Raw genomic sequence first — 26,965 nt, forward strand, 5'->3', positions numbered from 1 at the left:
TCTTAGTTTTTTTGATGTAGAGTTTCAAGCCTACTTTTGTGCTCTCCTCTTTCACCCTCAACAAAAGGTTATTTAGGTCCTCCTCACTTTCTACCATTAGAGTGGTATCATCTGCATATCTGAGGTTGATTTTTTCCCCCAGCAATCTTAATTCCAGCTTGTGCTTCATCCAGGCCAGCATTCCGCATGATGTACTCTGCATATAAATTAAATAAGCAGGGTGCAATATACATCCTCGTTGAACTCCTTTTCCTATTCTAAACCAATAAGTTGTTCCATATCCCGTTCTGACAGTTGCTTCTTGACCCTTATACAGGTTTCTCAGGATACATGTGAGGTGGTCTGGTACTCACATCTCTTTAAGGACTTGCCACAGTTTTTTGTGATCTACACAATCAAAGGCTTTAGCGTAGTCAGTAAAACAGAAATAGGCATTTTTCTGATACTCTCGTGCTTTCTCCATAATCCAGCGAATGTTGGCAATTTGATCTCTAGTTCCTCTACCTCTTCGAAACCCAGCTTGAACTTCTGGTAATTCCCAATCTACATACTGCTGAAGTCTAGCTTGTAGGACCTTTAACATGACCTCGCTGGCATGTGAAATGAGTGCAATGGTGCGATAGTTTGAATATTCTTTGGCATTACCCTTCTTTGGGTTTGGAATATAAACTGACCTTTTCTAATCCTGTGGCCACTGTTGCGTTTTCCAAATTTATTGACATAATGTGTGCATCACTTTAACAGCATCATCTTTTAGGACACTGTGAATAGCTCAACTGGGATACTGTCATCTCCGCTTGCTTTGTTGTTAGTAATGCTTTCTAAGGCCCATTTGACTTCACACTCCAGGATGTCTGGCTCAAGGTCAGCGATTTCACTGTCATGGTTCTCAAGGACATTGAGATCCTTCTTGTATAATTCTTCTGTGTATTCTTGCCACCTCTTCCTGATCTCTTCTGCTTCTGTTAGGTCCCTACCATTTTTGTCCTTTATCGTGGCCATCTTTGCAGCACACTACTCTGCCTCAAATGCTGACCTGGGGTACAGAAGATTCTCAGGAACATCTTGAGGGGGTAAATCAGGAGTCTGAGGCAGGAAGAAGAAATTATTGGAAACTACCCTCCCCTTTCTGTTAGCAGAAAACCTAGTCTAAATCTGGTGCTTTAAATGGAAATATATAGCTAGATTATTCTCCTATCCCCATATTTTAAGAAAAATGTAAACTGTACATACAAAACCCATAATATGCCAGGGTTATTGTGAAAAACTAAAATCTCTGTTATAGGTGGAAGGGAAGGGAAGGAAGGTCCATGTATTTTAGAGTCCCTGAAGAGGTACAGTGCATTTTTTTAACACTCTGCACATATGGAAATATTGCTAAAATCTGCAGAGTTCAGCCATTTAGGTTCAGTTTTGCCCTAACAATCTTCTGATCACAGTCAGTTATGTTATCTCATATAGGCAAGGAAAATCACCAGTCATTAGCTACATAGTCCCATCTTGGAATTCAGTGTTGCATAATGGTTAGAGTGTCCGGGAGACCCATACTCAAATCCCCATTCTGCCATAGAAGCTTGATTGGTGACCTTGAGCCAGTCACATACACCAACTGTGCAAGGTAGGTTAGGCTGAGTGTAAGGATAAAAGAGAGGACAGAAAGCTAGGGTATAAATAAATACATAAATTTCTTGATTATACTAAGTGCTAGAAACTAGCTTTTAGGTAAGTACAGCTATTAACATATTATTAATATACATTATACAAAGTCATTTACAAGCTTTTAATACATGTCAAAATCAAGACATACTGGAGTACTCTTCTGTTACATTGTCTTTAAATTCTGTTTTTCACAGATGAATCTACTTTGCAGAAGCCAGAACTCAGTGGTCCGACTATCTGTTATGTTCCAGGTGGTGAATACTTTGTGGAAGGAGATACATGGAACATTGATTCTTGCACACAATGTACTTGTCACAATGCACGAGTTTTGTGCGAGACTGAAGTCTGCCCACCTCTTCTTTGTCGAAATCCTACCCGTACTCAGGATTCATGCTGTCCACAGTGCCCAGGTTAGTAACAACCATCATCATAACTTTTCAGATCCTTGTTTTTGCTGTGCAGGATGATATTCTGAAATATTATTTTTATTGAATTATTATTAAAGAATGAGAGATATAATAAGGTAAACTGAAAACTATTGACTAAATCTGGGTGCTGTTGATGGTATAAAGGAAAAGCTGGAAGGATTTTAGACATTGCTGGAACAATGCAGAAGACAATGTGAAGGCAACCATTGAAGTATTGAGCCATCAACTGAGAAAAACCATAGTGTTCAAAAGAATGGTAGAAATAGATTGTGTACTATGAAGACATAATACTATTATCTCTTAATTGTAGTTAGGAAGGCGGGATCCAGCTTTGGAAATATGAAGTACCTCTCACCTCCTTTTCTTCTTCTCAACTGCCCTGAATGTAATCTCAGTTAATAGTTACCAAAGTGTCCCTTAACCCAAGTGATCATCAGTTACAGATAAGCAACATGTTTTTTCATTACCATCATTTTAACATGTTATATATTTTTAAAGCCTTAAGTCGACTCCAGTCAATAAACTGTTTAAAATATATATATAAACATATGTGAGAAAGCAGAACAAAAAAACCCCACAGTGGTACCATGGATTCTGTAAAGAATATTGAAACTAGATGTTCTTTAAAATATAGATTCAAGCTGTGCTTTCAGATACTTGTAGCTTCCCTTGCCCCACACCTCAGTGAACCAGGTGGAGGGGAGAAGGTAATAGTTACAGTCCTCTACATGAAAACAACCAAACATTCCACTAGCTTTTTACCCTTTCTTCTCAGGCTTTGTGGTAAAGCTCACAGCTACTGAAAAGTAGTACATCCTCAACCCATCCTCAGCCTTTAAATGCAAAGGTAAAGGCAGTCCCTGTCAGAACTTGAAGAACTTCAAACGAGACCCAGTACTTGGTTACAAGTTCTGACAGTCCCCTGTGCAAGCACCAAGTCATTACTGACCCATGGGATGATGTCACAGCACGACATTTTTTTGGCAGACTTTTTACGGGGTGGTTTGTCATTGCCTTCCCCAGTCATCTACACTTTACCCACAAGCAAGCTGGGTACTCATTTTACCGACCTCGGAAAGATGGAAAGCTGAGTCAGTCTTGAGCTGGCTACCTGAACCCAGCTTCCACCAGGATTGAACTCAGGTTGCGAGCAGAGCTTAGACTGCAGTAGTGCAGCTTACCATTCTGTGCCATGGGGGTCAATAAATTCAAAGGTACATGGAGTTATTTTCCATGTTTGGTTGAGAACAATTAGATGTGTCTTCTCATAGTACCGTCTTATAACTGAACCTGTACTTTTGAAGTACAGATTTATAGGACTGTAAGAATTGGGAAAACAGTGATAATGAATTAAAAATACCAAACTCCAGAGAGTCCTGCTAGTGTATCCAGAAACCTGAACTCTTCTTGGTTCAAATATTATGGCTCGTCCATGAATTTAGTAAGTTTTAATTTCATGTATTAAACCTGTAATTCCACAAAACACCTTTTCTACTGTTATGCACTGTGATTGCTTTCCTGCTCGCTTTATTTCTAGATGAGCCTGCTCAGCCTTCCTTGTCAAGCAACAAGAGCATGCCTAGCTACTGCAAAAATGATGAAGGTGATATTTTCCTGACTGCTGAATCCTGGAAACCAAATGTTTGTGCTAGCTGTGTTTGCATGGATGGTGCTATCAGCTGCTACTCTGAGTCTTGCCCACCAGTGTCCTGTGACAGACCTGTTTTGAGAAAAGGCCAGTGTTGCCCTTATTGTATAGGTAAGTGATTGAAAACAAGACAAGGTTGTTATGGAAGATCATTGTTCAGTCTCAGAAGCATTATAGCCTTGCAAGTAATGTTGCTTGTTTTAAACAGTTTATTTTCTGCCTCTCCAAAACCTACACAAAACAGCACCCCTGCATCATGTTCTTTTCTCTCATGTCGTAATTAATTATGAAAAAAATACTTACCATAACATCACACTGGGTGTTTCCCAGACATTGCTTCACTTCATTGGTTGCCACTTTAGCAGTACAGTGATGCTGTCACTCTTTGTACAGCCAAACATTACTAGTAGTAAGGGAGGGAAGGACAAAATAGCAGGGCTGTTGTTTTGAGCAGCAGCCTTGCAAACAGCCATAATTCTAGTGGGTTGAGGCTACTTTAGGCCACTCACAGTAGCTTCCTTTGTTCCTTTAAGTATGATAATATTTCTTGTACATGTTTGTTTCTGCTGTTAATGTCCTGAAAGTAATTGTGTCTTCCTTTAAATCCTCATTCTAAATATTGTTTAGCAGGAAAAACCTATAGCGATAGCATTGTATTTAGCTGGGATACTCCTTAGTTTCAAATAGGTTGGTTTTTTTAACATTGTGTTCAACTTTAATATCAAAATATAGAATCATATAATTTCTTCTTAAATTATTTTAAAATTTTCCAGTAGAATAATGAATGCAGTTTATGATTTAAGTATGCAAACAACTGAAAATGCAAAGTGTCCCTCTTTTTTCAAGCACTATATTGTTAAAGCAGCAGATTTTGCTTCTCTTCATCCTGGTATACTATTCATTTAGCTGCCCCTTGTTTTCAGCAGTAGGACTGTCAACCCCCCAAAAATTCGGTAATATCCAGATTCGGAAATATTCAGAAATAAATTTTTCGGTATGAATAGTGGTATTCAGCTCCCATTATACCCTATGGGCCATTGAAGTAAAAGGCAAAATAGTGTATATTGGAAGCCGCGTGGAGGGGAAGGGGTTTGAGGGAGAGCCCCCAAAACTGCAGGGAACCTGCAGGGGACTCTCCCCTACAAAACCCCCAAGTCCCAAAAAGATTGGGCCAGGGGGTCCCACTCCAGGGGCCTCCAAAGAGGGTGCCCCTATCCCATGATTATACCCTATGGGCCACTGAACTCAATGGCAACACGGGGCATAATCAAAGGCTCCCAACACCAGAATCAGATGCTTAGCTCATCCAGAGGCCCAAAAACAACTCAGAGCACCCAGTACCCAGAAAACAGTACCTAGCCCCCAACACCAGAATCTCATGCTCAGCTCAGTCAGGCCACACAGAAAGATGGAGCAGTCCAGGAGACCAGTCCAGAAAGCACCCAGAAGCCAAAACCCCCAACAAAATCAGGACAGAGAAAACACCACAGGCACCCACAATCACACAGCAAAAGCAGCATACACACAGACCAGGCCAACCAAAAAATTTAACAGTTCAGATTTTTTTTTAAATAACCAGAAAATTTTATACAATTAGCCAGACCAGAGCCACCCCCACAGCAACCCCCTCCAACAGAAAACCAACCAGACCAGGAAGGCACTCAGGACACAGAAAGATGGCCTGTGCCAAGAAACCAAAGCAGACTACCAGAGGCCCAAAACAGCAGAGCAGAGCAAAAACAATTTTAACAAACTGAATAATGTAATAAAATTATAAAGTGATTCAAACAAACAATACCAGCCAGGCCAGAGCCAACCCCTATCCCCCCCAGCAACCCCCTCCAAACACAAAACCACCAAGACACCTACCCAAAGCAGGAGGAAAACAAAAGGTTTCCTAAAAGTTAGAAACAAAAACCTGCTTATAAAAATTCCCCAATTCCCTTCCCCACAATAAGGAAAAAAGGAAGGCTCTCACCCAGTCAGATGCTGAAGTCTAGGTCCAGGATCAGGAGGATCACCACCAGGCCACAGAGAGCAGAGCAGCAGAGCACTGTGCCAAAGCAGCAGAGGTTCAACACCACCTCACAGTCTCTCTATGGCAACAGGAACAGCAATGGAGTCCAGGGGGCAAGAGATGGTAAAGAAATACCCTCTCTCTGCCCATGGACAGAACAGAACAGTCTGAAAATAAATTGTTCTGTTCTCTGATTGGCTTGAGAGGGGAAACATACAATTCCATTGGAGAATTGCAGTTTCTCCCTTCCCACTACTTGCACAACAGACACAGCCCTGCAGGGTCCTGCAAAGCCATGCATTAGCAGTCTGCAAAAATGCATGGCTCTGATTGGTCAGAGGCCTCCTCTTCCTCACCCCAGCCAAAGGTGAGAAAAGGCCAGGGAAAGGCAATCTCAGACTGCCTTTTGCCTTTCCCCATTGTTTTCTATGGACGCAATAGGTTTACCGTAATTATTCAGAAATCAGGTATTCGGAAATACAAAATAGGCTCAGATGCCTATACGGAATACCTATTTCCGAATATTTACCAAAAAGGTTTCTATTCGGTAACCCCTTTACCGAACTGACAGCTCTAGTCAGCAGATTCACATTACAGTGTAGAAAAGACAGATGAGATTCATTTTGTAGGTGCGTCAAGTTGGTAGTGACTTGGGTAAATAGGCAGCATAGAGTTGCTTTCTGTGTGGTAAATTAGTGTTTCGATTTCTGAGAAGCTTTTTTTGTGCTTGATTAAAATGTTAAATTTTATCTCTGCATGTGGTAAAGTCGAAATTGACTGCAAGCTTATGCATTTCCTCAACATTACGGCTGACACAAGAGCCCTTTTGGTTACCTGGATGTGGACTCTCCCTCAACTTTGGATACTGAAATGCTGTCCTCCAGTTTCCATGCTTAAGGTTAAGAGAATTCCAAAATAGGAAGAGCAGTGCCTGTAACTTTAAAAAACTGATGCCATCTGAAATTGCTAGGCAACACAACAATATTGCCAGCTGTCAAACCTTAGTTTCTATTAATAAAAGGCGAGGGAAGGGGGCAGGACCTTTTCCATAGCTATTTTCCCAGCTCCATAGCTATTTCCATAGCTTTTCTCCAGCTCTCCTCCTCATCTCCTGGACAGAAGATTTACTGAGGCTAGGCCCAGCAGCAACTACTAGCCAACTTCCTACCATGCAATCTGTACAATTCACCCAAGTGTGGTGGTCATAAGAACATAAGAACAGAAGAGAAGCCATGCTGGATCAGGCCAACGGCCCATCAAGTTCAACACTCTGTGTCACACAGTGGCAAAAATGTTATATACACACATACACTGTGGCTAATAGCCACTGATGGACCTGTGCTCCATATTTTTATCTAAACCCCTCTTGAAGGTGGCTATACTTGTGGCCGCCACCACCTCCTGTGGCAGTGAATTCCACATGTTAATCACCCTTTGGGTGAAGAAGTACTTCCTTTTATCCGTTTTAACCTGTCTGCTCAGCAATTTCATCGAATGCCCACGAGTTCTTGTATTGTGAGAAAGGGAGAAAAGTACTTCTTTCTCTACTTTCTCCATCCCATGCATTATCTTGTAAACCTCTATCATGTCACCCCGCAGTCGACGTTTCTCCAAGCTAAAGAGTCCCAAGCGTTTCAACCTTTCTTCATAGGGAAAGTGCTCCAGCCCTTTAATCATTCTAGTTGCCCTTCTCTGCACCTTCTCTAATGCTATAATATCCTTTTTGAGGTGCGGCGACCAGAACTGCACACAGTTCTGGTCATTACAACTTAATGCCAAACAACTTTCCTGTGCCCAGTGACAGCCTCCACACAATTTGCATGACTTGGCCAGGCCCAGGCCAGGCAACTTACTAGTATGAAGCAACTTACTACTGCACAACTGTTACAACAGAGGTTGACAGAGGGAGGGAAGGAGGGAAAGCCACTGTGGTTTAGTAGTTAGAATGTTAGACTAGGGTTTGGGAGAGCCAGATTCAAAATCTCCACTCTGCTATGGAAGCTTGCTGGGTGATCTTGGGCCATTAACTCTTCTATCTGAGCTATCTCAAAGTGTTGTTATGAGGATAAAATGGAGAAGAGAATGATGTAAGCTGCCTTGGGTCCCCATTGGGGAGAAAGGCAAGTATAAAGGAAGTGAATAAACAGTAAGTCAAACTGAGGACTGGGGGGGGGGGGGGCGCAAATAAAGATGAGCTGGTGAGTGAGAAGGAAGGAAGCAGGGAAAAGGCAGAGGTTATGAGAGCTGCCAGGAGGAGAGAAAGAGGAAATGATGTGGGGAAGGGATATGGGGGAAATGAAGCGACTCTAATACATCCCCATTTGTCATGTCTATTCTTATCACACTAGTATGAAGCAGATTGTTGTCATTCCTATTTTAAGCATGAGAATTAAGGTCCAGGTAGAAGTCTAACAGTGAATTCTTAATTAAACAAGGATTTTCAAGTAATTGGCACTCTTTGGTACTAGACCACACTGAAAAGACCTTCTGTTTGCTTTAATATGGGAAAAGGTTAAAGAAAAATAATGGTGGACTGTAGTACCTGCTACATAGTGTTTCATTATCCATAAATATTTGGGATATGCACTTGGATGTATCCAATCCGAAAATATACTTCAAAAAACTTTATTGGTATTTTTCAGGTATATCTGGATCTGAGTACACATCAAAGAATCTCTGTAACAGCTGTAAACCCAATCCCAAATTGGTTCTGTCTAATTTCAGAAGCTTTTGACGAGTGATTGTTTTGCTTTCACTGGCATGTTTGGTTAATGTTTGCTCAGAGAAAGCGTGTGGTTTTTTCCATTGGAAACAATGGAGGATGGTTTAGGGTCATGTTGTTCAGGGGCCCATGGCACATACAGAGCAAAGAAGCTCTTCTGGGAGGCCCAATTCACTTGAAATTTGAGGATTATTTATGTTAGATTCACTTATATGGTAAGCAGAGTGCACAGTTACCTACATGCAGCAGAGCTTCTTTGTTCTGTATGTGCTCACAAAGATAAGAGTTACACAGAACCACAGAGTTCTTTATTTAGTGAATTTCATTCTAGATAGGACAGATGAGAGATAGGAATAAAATATATGCTAACTACCTGGAGGGCCGGCCCTGCCACTAGGTGAAATAGGATGCCCCCCATGTGACTCAGTGACGTCATGCTGCTGCCGCTGCTCCACTTCCCTCCTGGATGTCCCCATAAGCTGCACAGTGCTGGACAGAGAGAGCCGGTGGCAGCAGCACACATGGTTGCCTGGCTGCAGGGGAGGTGGGCAGGAAGGAAAAGCTGCCTAAGTCCAGGAGCCTAAGACGCTCTGGGAAGAAGCAGGGGGAGGGTGAAAGCATTTTGTATTTTTTAAAAAATTCTGTGCTTAGGCTGGGCAATCAGAGGCTAACCAGCAGCTACTTTCTAGGCTGAGTGGCCATGCACTGCAGGCACATTTGGCCATGTGGAGTCCCCAATTGCTCGCGTTGCTGCGGAGGCAGCTGTGGGTCACCTTTTTGCAGGAGTTTTGACAACTGCCTTGTGTGTTTGAGTGGGTAGGTGTGTGCCAGGGAAGAAGCTTGGGGTTATGCAGGGCTGTTGAGAGAGACCCACCATGAGCATACACATACCCCTGCACATATAGATTCAAAATACTAAAAGAAATAAAACCCACCTGGAAGATCAAGGCACACAAGCCCAGTTCACATGTTACCTGTGAAAACATATCCAACCTGCATGGTGAGAAAGAGCCAACACAGCTTGGCTTGGCAAATGAAACTGGGGACTGATCCATGAAGAAAAAAGAGGTTTCAATCACACATTCAGCTTGTACATGCATTTAATGTGACATGAGAATTACTCAATGCATGTGCAAAGAAGTACCAAGCCTAAATTTTCATTGTAGATTCATTGTAACTTGGGAATGGCCCACTAGCACTTACCATGAAAGGTCCTTCTCCTCAGAGGTCAGGAGGACATCTCGGGGTTATTCCCATCATTCCTTTAGGGAGGCAGGAAATACATTTTTCCTTTTCCTTTTGGCGCCTTCGGAATAACCTGCCCCTTTCAGTTTTGGGACTCCAAAAGCAGCGAACTCAACCTAGAAACTAAGGTTAAACTTGAGAAAAATTAACTCATTAGCTTGGCAGAACATGTAACTGTACCAACAGAAGAACACTATACTGAAATGCATAGGTACAGAACAGATATAGAAGAAGAGCAACACCAGAGAAAATGGATGATGATGGAGGGTGTGACGAGATGTCCTCCTGTCCTCTGAGGAGAAGGACCCTTCATGGTAAGTGCCAATGGGCCGTTCTTCCTCAGAGGTGGAGGACATCTCTGTGGGACCTTCCACAGCAGTGGTCCCTTAAATGGGTGGGACATCATCGTCAGCAGAAGTACAATATGTTGCAAAAAATCTTCTTCCAAAGGCTGCAACTGCTATTGAGTGTAGCTTGCAGTGTCCAATGAAGATGGAAGATCACATGGCTGCTGTGCAAGCCCCTTCCACTGATGGTTGGTTAAGAAAGACCCTGTTGGAAGAAACACTGCACCAAGAGACTGCAGTGTTGCCCTTAGGAATGTGTAAACCCAAAGGCTTAAAAGCTTCCATGATGCATATTTTAAGAACTGAACTGATGTTCTTAGACATAATTATACCCGGACCAGGAAATGAAAACTCACGACCATGCAGTTAGATTTCCAAATAGTGTCAAATCTGGCAATGTAAATCTTCAGAGATTGTCTGACATCTAAGGTGTGCCAGATGAATTCCTTGGAACGCTATGGCTGAGAACAAAAGATTGGAACTAAAAATTCTTACAAGTGATGAAATCTTGGAAGTGGCTTTGGAAAGAATGGTAGGGTACGCCCCGAGGACCACTTTGTCTTTATGAAATACCCAAATCCAAATCTGATAAACAAGGCACTGAACTCAGAAATTCTTTGCTGAGGTTGTGGCCAGTATTCATTCAAAAACCATTTTGCTCCCACTTCTCTCAGAAGTTCAAACAGTGGACTCGTAAGAGCAAACAGAGCTGTGTTAAGACTCTACATGGAAAAAACAATCTACTGGAGAAGGAACATTGTAGAATTAACTGCCATGTGAAGAAGTTTGGACAACTAGTATTCCCCACTGAATGGGAGTAGCATGGAGATAGTTGCTGCCTATGAAGAGTAGAAGCTTGGAGTCCTGGGTGAAGACTCTCTTGCAGAAATGAAAACCCAGAAAGCTTTCCAGGTAGAATTATAACTGCAGACAGTAGACAGTCTTCTAGATGCTAGAATTGTGTCAGTCACATCTGAGAGGTATCCTAGTTGTAGAAGAAACCCCCTGGTCAAACAAGATCACTCTAGACTGAGCTGCTAGATTGGACCCTGATGAAGCATGCCTGGCAAGATTGGTAGCTAGGCTGAAGGCAAGAGTTCTGTCCTGATCAAGAAGCAGGAGTGGCCTGGCAAAAAGGAGCTACTGGAATGCCCTGTGCATGTAGATCCCTCACTGGATGGTCTTGGGTCAGAGGGAAATCTACAGAAATACATAGAGTAGGCTCCAGGACTTTGGGGATATCAGAGCAACCCTGTTCTCTGCGTTCTGGTGAAAGACCTGGTGAAGAAAGTGTGGTAGCTGACAATCTGTTGAGGACAGAAAAGGTTTCCCTGAGGACACCCCAGGTGTTGAATAGATCTGGATTGAGGGACCACACCCCCTTACAGATGGTCTCCCTGCTCCACCAATCTGTTTGGACATTGTTTCGTCCCTTGATGCGTTCCACACACAGCAGGAACTTCATTGCTTCTCTGTGCAGCTGGGATGATCTGGAGTCTCCCCACTAGTTAAAATGAGCCTTCATGGATATATGGTCTGTTTGAAACAGGCCGTGCTAGTTGATGAAGCTGGAACTGTAATAGTTCAGGACCTGGAGAATTGCCCTGAGTTCTAGTAGATGGTTGTTAAGAACATAAGAGAAGCCATGTTGGATCAGGCCAATGGCCCATCCAGTCGAACACTCTGTGTCACACAGTGGCCCCCAAAAATTATATATATATATAAAGACTCTACATGGAAAACACATATACATGGAAAACATATATACACACTGTGGCTAATAGCCACTGATGAACCTCTGATCCATATTTTTATCTAACCCCCTCTTGAAACTGGCTAAGCTTGTAGCCGCCACCAGCTCCTGTGGCAGTGTTCTGCTGGGAACCCTTTTCGCTGAGTAGGAACTTCCTGCAGAACTGCTCCCCTTCCCTGGAGGCTGACATCTGTAAATGGCTTGCAGAATGTAGGACAGTGGGACACCTTGCCTTGGTGTAGATTGCATGTCTCTGTCTGCCACAGAAAAATAGGTCTAGATTGCCAACAGGCTCATTTCCAGTTTCTCCAGGAGCGGAAGTTGATACGGATGCTAAAAAGGTCACACAAGCCTGGCATGGAAGCATGTCTACTGGACCTTGTTTGTGCAAGATGCCAGGAGACTCAGGGTCTGGCCCTGGACAGGATGGATAAAAAATTACTCTGGATCCCTATTGCCAGATGTTTGATCTTTTGGGTTGGTCAGAGAGCACTCTCTGACAAGTTCACTAGGAAACCCTAATGCTGTATCTCAGAAAGACTTGACTTTATTGTAAGATTGGATAACCAATCTTTTAAGCAATACTCCCTCTAGTTGTGGAGACCCATGAGCAAAAATTCTATTCCATGACCTACTGGCAACATAGTTGTGATCTACTGCATAAATTAGTTTGTTCTGGGGCCATTTTTTTCCTGAGCTAAGAAAAAAATGTATGAGCTAGCTCACCCTAACTCAGCTTAGAAAAAACACTGCTTCTAAGCAAGGATGAGCATGGATTGCTTGTCTCTGAAATGAACTGCTAGATTATCAGGGGCTTCGAGAAGACTCAGAGAACCGTGGAGATTCCTAATGGTATGACCTGGTATAGAACCTGTTGATCCTTCACTACGAACAAAAGACAGCATTTTTGAAGCTGATATCTTGGAACCTCTAGATATGTTTCCACCAGGTCTATGGAAGCAAGGAACTTGCCAGATTGAAGAGGGCCCCTAACGCCCTCAAGACTTCCATGCGAAGCAACCTAGCTAGATGTTGGGAAGCTTGAGATCTGGAAAGGGTCTCCAATCTCCATCCTTCATAGGCACAATGAGACTCCTTAGCCCCTCTTTGCCACAGGAACCGGCTTGAGAGTTTGAAAGTAGATGAGGAGTTGTAGAGTTCTGGAATTGGTAAATCTCTTGATGAGATTTCTGGCAGCTGGGGACCTCACAAATCTATCCAGTGGGAAACCGTAGAACTAGATGGAGTAACTTTGTGCAACTAGTTCTCCACCTGAGAAGCTTCCCAATTTTTTTTATTTCTGTAAATTTATAGTCTGCCCTTTCCCATAATGGGCTCAGGGCAGATTCCAACATGGTAAAACAATTAAAACCAGCAATAAAACAATCAAACGGCTAACACAGTTAAACTATTAGATCAGAATTAATTTAAGGCAGCATGGATGGTGTGAACACATAAATTGAGACATAATTGTCACAGGCAACTTAGATGTCCAAAAGATGCCAACTGTATTAGCCCAATTTTTAGCAGTCAAGATAGCAGTCAGTGCTGGGAGGCCAATTAGATGGTGTAATAAAATAAGGATGCCCAGCTGCCTCAGTCATAGGCCTGGTGGAACAGCTCTGTCTTACAGGCCCTCCATCTTACAGGCCCTCCAGAATGGTAACAAATCCGGTAGGGCCTGAACCTCCATAAGGTCGGAGCCAGGGCTGAAAAAGCCCTGTCCCTGGTTGAGGCAAGCCGGACTAGGGATGGTCAGAAGATGTTTGTTGGCTGATCATAATGACCTCAGGGGCTCATATGGGGAGAGACGGTCCCACAGGTATGTCGGTCCCAGGCAATGCAAGGCTTTGGACGTCAGTACTAAAACCTTGAAGCGGATCTGGTACTCAATTGGTAGCCAGTGCAAACTGCACAGCATCGGCCAACTGCTTGCCTGTAAAGGCAATTCAATCAGCAATCGTGCTGCTGCGTTCTGCACCGTCTGGAGTTTCTGGATCAACCTCGAGGGCAAGCCTGTGTAGAGCGAGTTATAGTAGTCCATCCTGGAAGTGACTGTTGGATGGATCACTGTAGCTAAGTCCCAAGGAGGCTGATAGGGCGCTAGTTGTTTGACCTGCTGAAGATGATAAAAGGCAGATCGTGCAACAGCTGTGACCTGGGCCTCCATAGAGAGGGTGGCATCCAGTATCACACCCAAACTCCTCACCTTCTGAGCTGGCACAAGAGATGCGCCATCCAGGGTGGGGAGCTGGATGCTCGATCTTAACCCCCCACAACTCATGTACAGGACCTCCATCCTGGTTGGATTAATTTTCAGCCGGCTGTTGCAACCAACCTGCCACTGCTTCCAGCGCACTGGTTAGATGATTTGGGATAGAGTTTGAGTGGCCGTCCATCCACAGATAGAGCTGGGTCTCTCCTGCATACTGGTGACAACCCAGCCCAAAACCTCTGGCAATCTGGGCAAGGGGGTGCATATAGATGTTAAACATCATTGGCAAGAGAATAGCTCCCTGCAGTACACCACACTTTAGTGGATAACACAGGGAGGTCTGCTCGCCAATCACCACCCTTTGTCGCCAACCATGGAGGAAGGAGGAAAACCACTGTAAGGCCACCCCCTGAACTCCAATGTCGGCAAGGCGGTGGGTCATTACATCATAATGGCACTCCCCTGTAGGCAATTTCTCTGGTCTGAGCCACACTTTCCTGGCAACTGAACTATAAATATACATTTTAATGAGCTAGAAATAAGAGGAAGAATCACTGACCGGAGACCAAGGAAAAACCATCCTGCAGCAGGCAGGTAGAATAGATGCCTAGATGCTATGACTTTGAGGATGCAAATGGCTCCTTCCAGCCGACGTCTGTTATTTTCAGGCAGAAACTGGGTCAGTTGTACAGATCAACATGATAGAAGCCCAGGAGACCAAGGAAGCTGTGGAAGAAACTCTTACCATCATGACAATAGAATCATGAATTCACTTAAGGACTCATGAATGGTGTCCAGTCTGTCCTCAGAGAGGAGACCCAAAGACTGTAATGCTGTTGACCATCTTCTGCTGGAACCTGTAGTAACTAATTAATATAGTTAGGAACAGGGGGCATTTTGTAGAAAAATAGGTGGTAGACTTCATCCAGGGATTGTTCTGCAGCTGCACATACTATTCAATGGAGAAGGAGGTGGAACTCTCAGTAAAGTTCAGGAACTACACTCTTGTGAGCTCCCACTGAATCTAAGGCCTGATTAGGAAAGGCATAAGGTTTCTTACAAGATAAGGGGACTGCTTATTAAAATCATGCTTGCCCCATTCTGTTGTCTCTCAAGGTTGTCTCTCAAGGTATACAAGAAAGGAATACCTTTTCCATTATTTCTTGATGGGGTGAGAACTCAGAGTTACCTCTGGTTCTAGACATTAGTAGTAACAGTAGTAAAAAGAAAGGTAAAGGTAGTCCCCTGTGCAAGCATACTGGGGTGATGTTTCTTTCACAACGTTTTCACGGCAGACTTTTTACGGGGTGGTTTGCCATTGCCTTCCCCAGTCATCTACACTTTCTCCCCCCAGCAAGCTGGGTACTCATTTTACCAACCTGGGTACTCATTTTACCAACCTTCCAACCTCAGAAGGATGGAAGGCGGAGTCAACCTGGAGCCGGCTACCTGAACCCAGCTTCCGCTGGGATCAAACTCAGGTCGTAAGCAGAGGGCTCTGACTGCAGTACTGCAGCTTTACCACTCTGCACCATGGGGCTCTTATAATAGTAGTAGTAGTAGTAGTAGTAGTAGTATAAGCCAGATTCATTAGCTAGTAAATAATGGTAGTCTTAGGATCAAAGGAAAATGCCTAGATTGTTCAAGGACCTCCACTTCCTCCTCCTCCTTCACTGAAAAGAATTCCTCCTTTCTCCAGTTCTCCTGCATCAGGACATGACACAATTGAATCACTTCTGAACCTTGAACATTTTTTATCACTAATGGTGGCCTTACAGGCAACCATGGTGGGCCAGGAGTAATAGGAGTGAGTAGGATTGGTCCTTGGAAGTACAGGAAACCCTTGCAAGGAGCCCACTTCCTCACAAAAAGAATCCATTTGTTCTTGTCTGAAAACTAGCACAGTTACAGGTTTACACCACTAGATGGTGCAGGTACATTACCCAACTGAAGAGAAGCCTTCGTAAGCAAGCTGCCAATGGGGGTTCACTGGAGTGCTTTGATCTCCGTCTGCCCCAATTGCGCCCTTTTTAAGAGGCAGGAAGGTAACGGAGCCAAACTCTGAGCCTCCAAACAGCCACCGGTGGCCTCCAACCACTCCGTGAATTACAGGCTCCTCCTGAGGCGGCATTTACTGGCAATCTTCGTAGCTGCACCATCTACGGTGTCACCTAGGGCGGCACGAGCAAGCTGCAAAGGCAAGTTGGCTATATGCTGACGACACCGTTATTCATTCACATATCAGAATTGGCCTTCAAAAATACTTGAAAGCCTTTCACCAGTACTGTAGATTGAATCGACTGGTAATTAATCACGAAAAATCAAAAATCCTGTTTTTTTCAAAGAGCTGGCACCTATCTAAATGGTGCATTGGTACAGAAGAAATCAAACAAGTGAAGGCTTACAAGTATCTGGGAATTACTTTTAACTACAACCTTAGATGGCCAACGCATCGTAATAGATCTGTAAGTTTAGTAAAATGTTCTCTGGCGCAAATTAAAAAGTTCTATTTCTTAGAAGGTAACCAGTTCATTCCAGCAACTCTGAAAATTTAGTGCCAAAATCCTTCCTCAGTTGCTATAGGAAATACCTTTGTAGATTGGAGCGTTTAGTCCCTGCATGGAGAATGTGCAATCATCATTCTTCCGTCAGATTTTAGGTGCTCCCAAATGTGTCCCCTACTCATCCATTTGTGCAGAGCTAGATTTACATCTTCTAGAAACCAGAGCCTGGATTATGGCTTTTCTGGCTAAAAATTCATTTCAGAACGGATCCAGGAAGTTTACTATACTACCTGATGACAGACACAGCATTACTTGGCTCTCTAGATTTACCCACAAACTACAAAAACTTGGTATTGAGGTGGACACTCTTTTCTTATGTGACGAACTATATATTTTAAGAACAATCCAACTAAGTCTTATGGATCACGAATACCAAAAAGTGTTCCCTTCACATCCCCTTTTGCTCTGCAGCCAGTCTAGGTATACTCCAAAGACATGGGAAGATACCTCATTATTTTTTTTACTTTAGATTCCCCATTCCATCATCGGACTTTGGCACGTTTAAATGCCTTCCCATCAACAGTTCTCTTTGGTAGGTTTAGACAGATACCTCTCAAAAATAGATTATGTCCATGTGAATTAGGGGTCCTTGATTCTATATCCCATATTATTTTAGAATGTCCCTTCCTGGCCTCACAACGTAGACAATTCTTAGCTGAATATCTCCAACACAATGTATTTACTAAAAGGAAAACTCTAACCTACTTTAAAGATGTTAATCCCCACATTACTACATGTGTTGCGAATTTCTTAGTAGAAGCCTATAAAATTAAATCTAGGCATACTTCTGTATTTTAATTGCAGGGTGTCTATTTTTGATTAGTATTATTGGGTGCCATTTTAATTGATTGCTTTATGTATTGTTCTTACTACATGCCTTTGTGTCTACTTTTGATTGTGAATCATGATTGCTTTTATGCCAGTAAAGGTCTGAACTGAACTAAAGTTGGCCCCTGTGACGAAATTCAAAGCTGCTGCTGCAGCGTGAGTCTCCCTCTCCTCCCTTGAGGAAAACCAACAATATGGTCTCCGGTTGCAATCTGCTCTGGTCGATCAGAGATGAGGTTTCCTCATGAGTAGAGGTGAAGGAGAAGTAGAGGAGTTGTAATGACTCCTCAAGTGGGGGAGGATAAATTGGATGAACAACAAGATAGACAGGGAAAAGAAATAAGATAAAGTTTGAATGCTGAAGGCAATGCGAAGGCTAAGCCTACACTATTTGCTGCTGCTCCCTATGGAGGCAGGAACAAAACTGAAAGGCGCAGGTTATTCCAAAGGTGCCAAAAGGAAGAGGAAAAAGGTATTTCCTGCCTCCTTAAAGGAATGATGGGAATAACCCCCAGAGATATCCTCCGCCTCTGAGAGAGAACAAAGCTATAGATCGTGGCAGGGGGGGCGGGTTGGGGTCTTACTTCAATAGGAGAGACCACAAGGGGGTGGAATGATTAATCTGCTTCTGTTCTCATACTACAGCCTCAACAGCCAGCTGCTATTTGCTTTTAGTTTTCGGTGGTGGCAGTACTAGTTTACTGGAGAAGAGTGAGATTTGAGTACAGAGGCACCTTAGAGGTTAACAAAATTGTTGGAGCAGGAGCTTTTGAGAATCTTGCATCACAAAAGTTGTTTTTAACAAATGCTTATAACAAATGTTGAGGAATGATTGTCCATTCCAGGAACATTGAACAAACCATCAAAACAGTCTTACTTCAGAAACAGCCATATCTCCAACTCTTCTCTGTGTCCCCTCTGTCAGCACATCTCAGAAAGGCATTGCCAGCAACAGACCTCTGCCGCCCCACCAATGGTGCACACAGATGGACTGTCAGCACACATGGCGTCCAAAGGCCATAGAAATAGCCAAGGAGCTGCTGCCGCCATAATGCAACTAGCCAGAAGGTTATGCTGGGAGCATTTCCTCAGAGGCATGGCTTCCACCTTTCCTGTCACTCCCTCTCACCTTCCTCCGCTCAGCCTTGCCCCTGTTGCTAAGCAACCAGTTACTGTCAGTAAAGGGAGATGTCTCAGGTGAATAGAATGGGATACAGTCCACCCTCAAAAGCAAGTGACTTGATGCCACCTGACTGCCGTCACTAGGCCTGGCTGCTTGCTCCTGTTCAGCAGCAGCCCCTCTATGATAGCCAGTGTGACTTAGCAGTTGCCAACTCCAGGTTGGGAAATTCCTGGAGATTTGAGAGGTGAAGGTTAGAGAGGGTGGGATTTGAGGAGAGGTGGAACCTCAGACACGTACAATGCCATAGACTCCACCCTCCTTCTGGGGAACAATTGTGAGGTCTGGAGATCCCTCAGACTTACAACCGCTTTCCAGATGACAGACATCAACTCCAGCACTTAGGCTGCTCTGCTTTTGTTTTCCTTTTAGTCCGAAAAGGTTGATTTGTGAGTGTGTGTGTGTGTGCTCAGCTTCATTAAATGGAAGTGCAGCCAGCTTGGATGGGAGACCAAGAGGAAAGCTGAATGGGTGGGATGAATAAGCAGATCCACTTGGGTGTTCCTGGTGGGTGTGTAAAAGGAAGAGAAGCAGCAGAGCCCCTTTCCTTGTTTGGAGGAAAACTCCACCCCTTAGGCTGATCTGCTTTTGTTTTCCTGTTAGTCTGAAGAAGCTGGTGGAATTACACCAGATGGTTACATTTACCAGCCCCAGTGAGTCAATTGCCCCAGTGTGCTGTTTTTAATTTGGCTGCTTTGTGTGTGTGTGCATGCATGTGTGTGTTCAGTTTCATTTAGTGGAAGTGTAGCCATCTTCTGGGTATGGAAAAATGAAGACTGTATTCAGGGGAAATGCACTGCTGTGTTTTTATTTGTTTTTGGGATGGATGAAAAAGTCTTCTGCCTCTAAAGTCTCCCAGCTCCACTACAAAGTCCCCAGGTATTTTCTGAGTTGGACTTGGCAACTGTACAACCAAGCTTGGTTCTCAGTAAAGTGAGAGGGAGGCCCTTTCCAGTTTGGTGTAGTGATTAAGTGTGCAGACTCTTATCTGGGAGAACCGAGTTTGATTCCGCACTCCTCCACTTGCAATTGCTGGAATGACCTTGAAAGGGCAGCTTCTGTGAGAGCTCTCTCAGTCCCACCTACCTTACAGGGTACCTGTTGTGAGATAAGAAGATAAAGCCGCTCTGTAAGCTGAAACTCTAATTCAGAGAGAAGGGCGGGGTATAAATCTGCAGTGGTCTTCTTCTTTGAGGGAGAACCCATTGGGGCCAGTCCTGATTAGGGTTGTCAGCTCCAGATTGGGAAATTCCTGGTGGAGTCTATGGAAGCCAGACTTTGTGGAGGGGAGAGGCCCCAGCTGAATATAGTGTCATAGAGTCCACTCTCCAAAGCACTTATTTTCTCCAGGGGAAAAGAGATCTATTTTCTGGATTTCAGTTGTGATATGAGATCTTCAGACTCCACCTGGAGGTTTTCTACCTTAGGCCTGACAGCACACTCTGGGTGACTTGATGCCACCTGACTGGCATGACTTAACTAGGTCTGACTGCTTGCTTCTGTTCAGGAGCAGCCCCCCATGGCAGCCACTGTGACATGGCAGTCTGTGCTTCAAAGCAGGATTTTCCAGACCCAGGTTCCTACTGTGGAAGCCAACTGGGTGATTTTGGATCACCCATATACTTTCAGCCTAACCTACCTCACAGGGTTGTTGTGTAGATCAAAAGGGGGAGAGGGAGATGATTTAAGCTGCCTTGGTCCCCACTGCAGAGAAAGACTGTCCTTTTCCTAGGTAGAGACTGAAAGGAGGGGGGAGGAGATGGAAAGCAACCTACCACTATCTCTTTTGCCTCCTATCCCTTCTTACTCAGTCTCCCCCTTCTCTGATAATCTACCCCATATTTCCCCACTATCTCCATTCCCTTCCCAACAGCTGCCTTCTTGACATACTTTGCCTCCCTCTATCTTTTCCCTCCCTCCCAGCCCCCCCCCCCCGCTACAACACTCACCCACAGCAAATTTTAGCGCCCGTATTTTTCCCCACAATGGGCCTTATTGGTAGTAATATATAAAATCAATCCGTTGTAAAAATTACATACAAAAATTACATAGGATAAGACAATACTATCTAAAATTTCCCTAAATTTTGAGAACTTCAAATTCTTTTAAAATTTAATAAATTTGAAAGCAATCTTTCCCAAGCGAACTCATACAGAAGGCAGTCTAGGATTATATGATCAATTCTATCTAAGGTGTTAAGGCCACAGGGACACAGACATTCTTGCCTCAAAATCTGGTGATATTTGCCGTAAAGAATCTTTGAAGGAAATGCATTTACCCTGACCAGTAAAAAAGCTCTACGCCAGGGGTGTCAAACTCATTTGTTAAGAGGGCTGGATCTGACATAAATGAGACCTTGTTGGGCCAGGCCATGTTGGGTTGGGCCAAGCCATGTCAGGCCAGGCCATGTGTGTACCTATTTAAGATTTGGTAGCAGAGATATAAATTTTATAAAAAACATAAACACACATTTTTTAAAACAAAAAACTTAAATCGTGCTTAAAACGTTAGCTCTCATTGGTCTTAAAGATACTTTCTTTGTATTTCTTCCATGGGAACCAGGGAACTGGGCAAAGGAAGCTCTGGCTCCTTCCTTCCTTCCACAGGGGACTGGGAGGTGGAGCCTCAGCCAATAGAAAACAGAGGCTTGGCTCAGTAGCTCTGTTGTGCAATTGAGAGAGCCTGGCAAAGCAAGCTATTCCTTCCCAAGGGAGGATCCTCAGCCAGTGGAGAAAACAGAAGCTTTGCTCTGTAGCTCCTGTGCAATTGAGCAAGCCTTGCAAAGCAAGCTGTTATGCAGAAGGAAGCAAGATATAGGGAAAAGGAAGCAGATGACAGCCAGTTGCTCAGGGGCCTGATCAGAGCCCTTCGGGGGCCTGATTCAGCCCCCAAACTGCATGTTTGACACCCCTGCTCTACACTGTAGAGGAATATCGAGCCATCCTGCCTAAATGATTAGTGAGTCCAAGCATGGCAGGTGAGCAAATATAAGATTGAGTTGGTTGTAATTTTTGCATTCAGTGTCTGTAAATCGTTGCTTAATTAGTTTAAAGACATAGGCTTCGTTGGCTAAAGCGAGATCATCAAGAGGGATTCCAATTTGATTTCATTTCAGGGGTGGAATTCTAACAGGAGCTCCTTTGCATATTAGGCCACACATCCCTGATGTAGCCAATCCTCCAAAACCTTACAAGGCTCTTTTTTGTAAGCTCTTGGAGGACTGGCTACATTATGGGTGTGTGGCCTAACATGCAAAGGAGCTCCTGCTAGAATTCCATCCCATTTAGTTTAGATGTAATTATAGCATCCCAAAAAGTATTATACAATTCTTTTTCAGAGAATATAAAAGGGATCCCAGTTCAGCTCTAAAATAGAGTTTAAGCCAGTAACATATTGTTAAGATCCAAGCGTTAGTATTGATCAAGTTTTGACCATCTTCTAAACAGAAATAAAATAGGATACACATTTAGGGATGCCCATAATTTGTCTAAGAAATATTGCTTGTATATTCTCCACTTGATTGAAAGCATTAAGCCATATGGGAATACCAAACAGAACCTGAGGCAATAGTTTAGAATTAAAAATTCTACTTACTACAGAGACACATTAACTCCTTGAGCAAAGAAAAAAGCCTAAATTGGTTTAGAGAGACCCTAGCTCAGGGGTATCAAACTCATTCGTTATGAGAGCCGAATGTGACATAAATGAGACCTTGTTGGGCCAAGTCATGTCAGGTTGGGCCAGGCCATGTGTGTACCTATTTTTTAATATTCCTTTTTTTTATTTGAAACATTAGTAACACAAAAGATAATATTAGTAACACAAAAGATAATAAGAAATATGAAACAAAATTACAACCAATCTAAAACCCTAAGCAAAATTTCTTTTCCTGTAATTGGATACCCCATTATTCCCCTGTTCATAGTTCTTTAATCTATTATCATTTAAAAGTAATTTATCCTTTTAAAAAAATAAGCTCCTGGGAAAAAAAGATTAGATTACACAATTTCTCTCTCTTGAAGAAACTGAACTATCGCTTCTTGGTCTTTTGGCTAAGATCAACTGTAGTAGCTGTTCTTATCCGTTTAATATCTGATACGTCCTCTATTCGAGGACTATATATTAAATGGATTTTTGGAACTGGGTGTGTACCTATTTATGATTAAATGGTAGCAGAGATATAAACTTTATAAAGGACACGGACACACACACGAAGATTTAAAAAAAAACTTAAAACATCCTTAAAATATTAGCACTCGGTCTTAAAGATGCTTTCTTTGTATTTCTCCCATGAGGCCCAGGGAACTGGGAAAAGGAAGCTCTGGCTTTTTCCTTCCACCCCCGGGGGAGCAGGAGGAGGAGGAGCCTCAGCCAATAGAAGGAAGAGAGGCTTGTCTCAGTAGCTCTGCTGTGCGATTGAAAGAGCCTGGCAAGGCATGCTCTGCCACTCCTCCTTCCTCTGCAAGGGAGGACCCTCAGCCAATGGAGAAAATGCATGTTTTGCTCTGTAGCAAATATGCTATTGAGCAAGCCTGGCAAAGCAAGCAGTGATGCAGAAGGAAGCAAGAGAGAGGGAGAAGGAAGCAGATGACAGCCAGTTGCTCAGGGGCCTGATATGAGCTCTCCAAGGGCCTGATTCAGCCCCCAGGCAGCATATTTGACACTCTTGCCCTAGCTAATTTTGTAACTCTGCTCTGGTGCACTGCCCAATTAAGCTTGTAATTATAAGTAACACCCAAGTATTTATAACATTTGACTTGTTCAATTCTAATATTCCCAATATACCATTATAGCAGCGCCCGCCTCACGGCCTCACTGGATCTCTTTATACTCAGTCTCTTCGGGGTATTTTACTTGTTACTTGGAAGGAAATAGAATTCTCTTTCACAGGGGACCACAGCAGCTTTGTTTGTTCTTCCCAAAAATATAGGCTCTCGAGAACTTTAACTCAAACCACAGATTTATTATAACAAAAAGTCTTTAAACTGGGGATATGGGAGATATTTACACAGGCTAACACGTTGCTCAGTTGTTCCAGGTTTTACAATAACTTCTTCCTTCTTGTGAGTTTCTCAGTTCTCACAGTTCACAGTTTCCCTATAACTTGCTCTCTCCACCTCTAGCCAAGGTCTGGCCTCTTGGGAATGATGTGCCAAGTCTCACCCCTCGACTGGAGCCACTACTACCAGTCCTTCTGGTGTCTCAGACCCACATCCACTCCCTTAACCACCTCACTAGATCTTCAGAGTTGTCTATAGGTGTCTGTGACCGTTCAGGTCTTGACTGACTCACACTTGTTCCTCACACACAGCCCTCTTGGCTGGTTTTGTCGAGCTTGCAGTCTCTGGAAGACTTTCCTGTCACTGTCTCAAGCTCCTTCACAGGATCAGCTGCCCTCCCAGCCTCGGTCAGGCACGAACTGACCCACTCAGTCTCTGTCAGGCCCCAACACTGACAGACCTCTGTCAGACACCAACAGACTGAATGACTACCTCAGCAGTTTCCGTCACTCAACCACTTTCCCTCCCTGAGAGCTTTGAGCACTTTGCCCCCACCCTCAGGTCACCTGACGCAGGCCCTGTGTGTCTTCAGTTTCTGGTTAACCCCTAGCTTTCCGTCACATGTCCCTCCCCCTTCTGAGACATTGTGCAAGGCGAAAGGTCTCAGCCTTTTGCTGAGCAATGGGACATGGGCACACTTGCTTGGGTTACACTATGTTATAACTTCACACTTCAAAATTATATACATTCTTCATCAGACTAATATCTTCTATAACATTACTATACAAACAGACTTCTAAATTTACATTCTTCTTGACAGTGCATCTGCAATCACATTTTGCTTCCCAGGGATGTGCTGTATATCAAAGTTGTAATCTTGGAGCTGTAAACTCCACCTTATAAGTTTGCTGTTTGTATCAACCATTTCAGGGGAGAATGATCTGTACACAGTGTAAACTTCCTTCCCCATAGGTATGGTTTCAATTTACCTATTGCCCACACAATCGCTAAACACTCTTTTTCCATTACTGAGAGGTGTTGCTCTCGGTCCAATAACTTTCTACTCAAATACAGAACTGGATGATACAGTCCTTCCTCTCCTTGCTGACTTAATGTTGCTCCTACCCCAACATTAGATGCGTCAGTAAAGAGGGTAAACTCCTTTGAAAACTCTGGAGTTCTCAACACTGGTTCAGTGGTCAGAACCACTTTCAGATGTTCATAAGCTTTTTGACACTCTGCATTCCAGTTTACTGGATCAGGGTTCTTCTTCTTGGTGCACTCACATAGCGGTGCTGCTATCGCGCTAAACTCAGGTATAAACCTTCTGTAGTATCCTACTACGCCCAAAAATTTTCGAATTTGTTTCTTGGTTTTCGGTCTGGGCCACTCATGTATGGCTTGCACCTTTCCCCAATCTGCTTTGATCTTACCTCCTCCTAGCACATGCCCTAAATACTTAACCTCGGCCATGGCTAGTTGACACTTAGATGCTTTGATGGTGAGACCCGCATCTTTCACTCGTTGTAACACAATGGCCACATGCTGCAAATGTTCCTTCCATGTAGCACTGTAAATAGCAATATCGTCAATATATGCAAGAGCAAATTCTTTCAGTCCCACTAACATCTTATCAATTAATTTTTGGAACGTGGAGGGAGCGTTCCTTAACCCAAATGGTAATACAGTAAACTCAAAGAGTCCCTCTTTGGTTACAAAAGCTGTTTTCTGCTGATCTTTAGGATCCATAGCCACCTGCCAATAACCTTTTGTCAAATCTAAGGTGGTAATAAAATTGGCAGCTCCAATTGTCTCGACCAACTCATCTATGCGAGGCATTGGATACACATCCGGTACTGTGATCTTATTCAATCTTCTGTAGTCCACACAAAACCTCATGGTTTTGTCCGATTTGGGTACTAGGACTACAGATGAGGCCCACGGACTTTCTGATGGTACAATCAAACCCAATTTCAACATTTCTTCTACCTCCTGCTGCACATACTTGGCATTCGGGCCGGTCACTCTATACGGTTGGAGTGCCACAGGCCTTGAATCCCTTGTGTCGATCTTGTGACACGCTAGGTTTGTCTTACCTGGTACATCTGAAAAAATTGTTTTGTACCTTCCCAATATTGTTTGTAACTGGCCTCTTTGTTCCCCATTAAGAGAAGGGGCGAACTGAACCTCATTAATGGTATCTTCCTGGGATATTTTCCCCCAACCCGACAATTCAGTTCCCGCACACACTCCCTTCTTAGCAATTAAAACCAAATTACCCCTATCAAAATAAGGTTTTAACATGTTTACATGGAACACTTTACATTGTTCACCATCTTCACTTAAGTTCACTACATAGTTCACGTTGGAGACCTTATGGGCGATGGTATAAGGTCCCTCCCAGGCCACATCTAACTTGTTCTTCTTCCTGGGCTTCAAAACCAGTACTCTGTCTCCTGGCTTGAACTCTCTGTCTCTGGACTTGGAGTCGTACCACTGCTTCTGCCGTCGTTGCGATCTTCTCATGTTGTCTGCAGTCTCCATCATCTGCTTGGCAATTCTTCCGGCGGTGCATTGTTCTTGCTTCTGCTGAATGAGCCGCCGCAGTTCTGTTTCACAAGTGGTGATGCATAGCTGGTATGTGGATGGGGAAGCTATACTGCTCAAAACTTGCACGGTTGGTTTCCTAGCTTGGACAACAGTTCCATTAGTTGTCTTGGGAGAGGATGACAAAGGAGCACACATGCCAACTGATGACTCTGATCGAAGAGGCTTGCTGGTCTGGACGATTTCTCGCTCTGTTGCTTGGCTGTGTCCTCTGCTCACTGGTTGGGCCACGTCAGAGGGTTCCAAAGAGCCAAACATGCTCTCCCATTCTTCTTCCGTCATCTCCCCAGCTCTCTGCCATAGTTCCTTCAGGCTGTCATCCTGTTGCTGCTCTCTAAGGAATTCTGCAGCAGGGATGGTCTGCAACATTGTTTCCTCTTCTTCTGCTGGTTGCTGTACCAACACCTCAGGCGCTGGCTCTGGCCTGCTTCTTGTAACAATGTTTACAGGATTAGCTTGCTGCCTCTTTAATTCAGAAGCTAAATCATTGCCCAATAAAAGCGATATTCCTATGTCACTCAGGACTCCCACAATCCAATCACCTTGGAACTCTCTATACTTGATAGGAACTTCTGCTAGGGCCACTTCAAATGCAGGTCCTTTAATGCCTTTTATGGTGTAAGATTTCCCAGGCAAATACTGATGACTTTTTACTAATCCTGGCTGTATTAGGGAAACCTGCGCCCCTGTGTCCCTATAAGCCTTGACTTCCTTGTCATTTACTGTCACAGTCTCAGTATACTCCTCACTTA

General features: G+C 43.6%; 1 protein-coding gene and 1 pseudogene across 4 annotated transcripts in view; both read left to right on the forward strand.

The window, feature by feature from the left end:
• Positions 1 to 26,965, forward strand: part of CRIM1 (cysteine rich transmembrane BMP regulator 1) — a 318,174-nt gene that overhangs the window by 270,952 nt on the left and 20,257 nt on the right. For all 4 annotated transcript variants that reach the window (XM_060244117.1, XM_060244134.1, XM_060244126.1 and 1 more), the window contains 2 exons: positions 1,854 to 2,069; positions 3,625 to 3,846. In XM_060244117.1, coding sequence (XP_060100100.1) covers positions 1,854 to 2,069; positions 3,625 to 3,846 — 438 coding nt within the window. The remainder of the gene's footprint in view (positions 1 to 1,853; positions 2,070 to 3,624; positions 3,847 to 26,965) is intronic.
• Positions 22,639 to 22,806, forward strand: LOC132589128 (U2 spliceosomal RNA; annotated as a pseudogene).

This window comes from Heteronotia binoei, chromosome 1, assembly GCF_032191835.1.
Source record: "Heteronotia binoei isolate CCM8104 ecotype False Entrance Well chromosome 1, APGP_CSIRO_Hbin_v1, whole genome shotgun sequence".
NCBI lineage: Eukaryota > Metazoa > Chordata > Lepidosauria > Squamata > Gekkonidae > Heteronotia > Heteronotia binoei.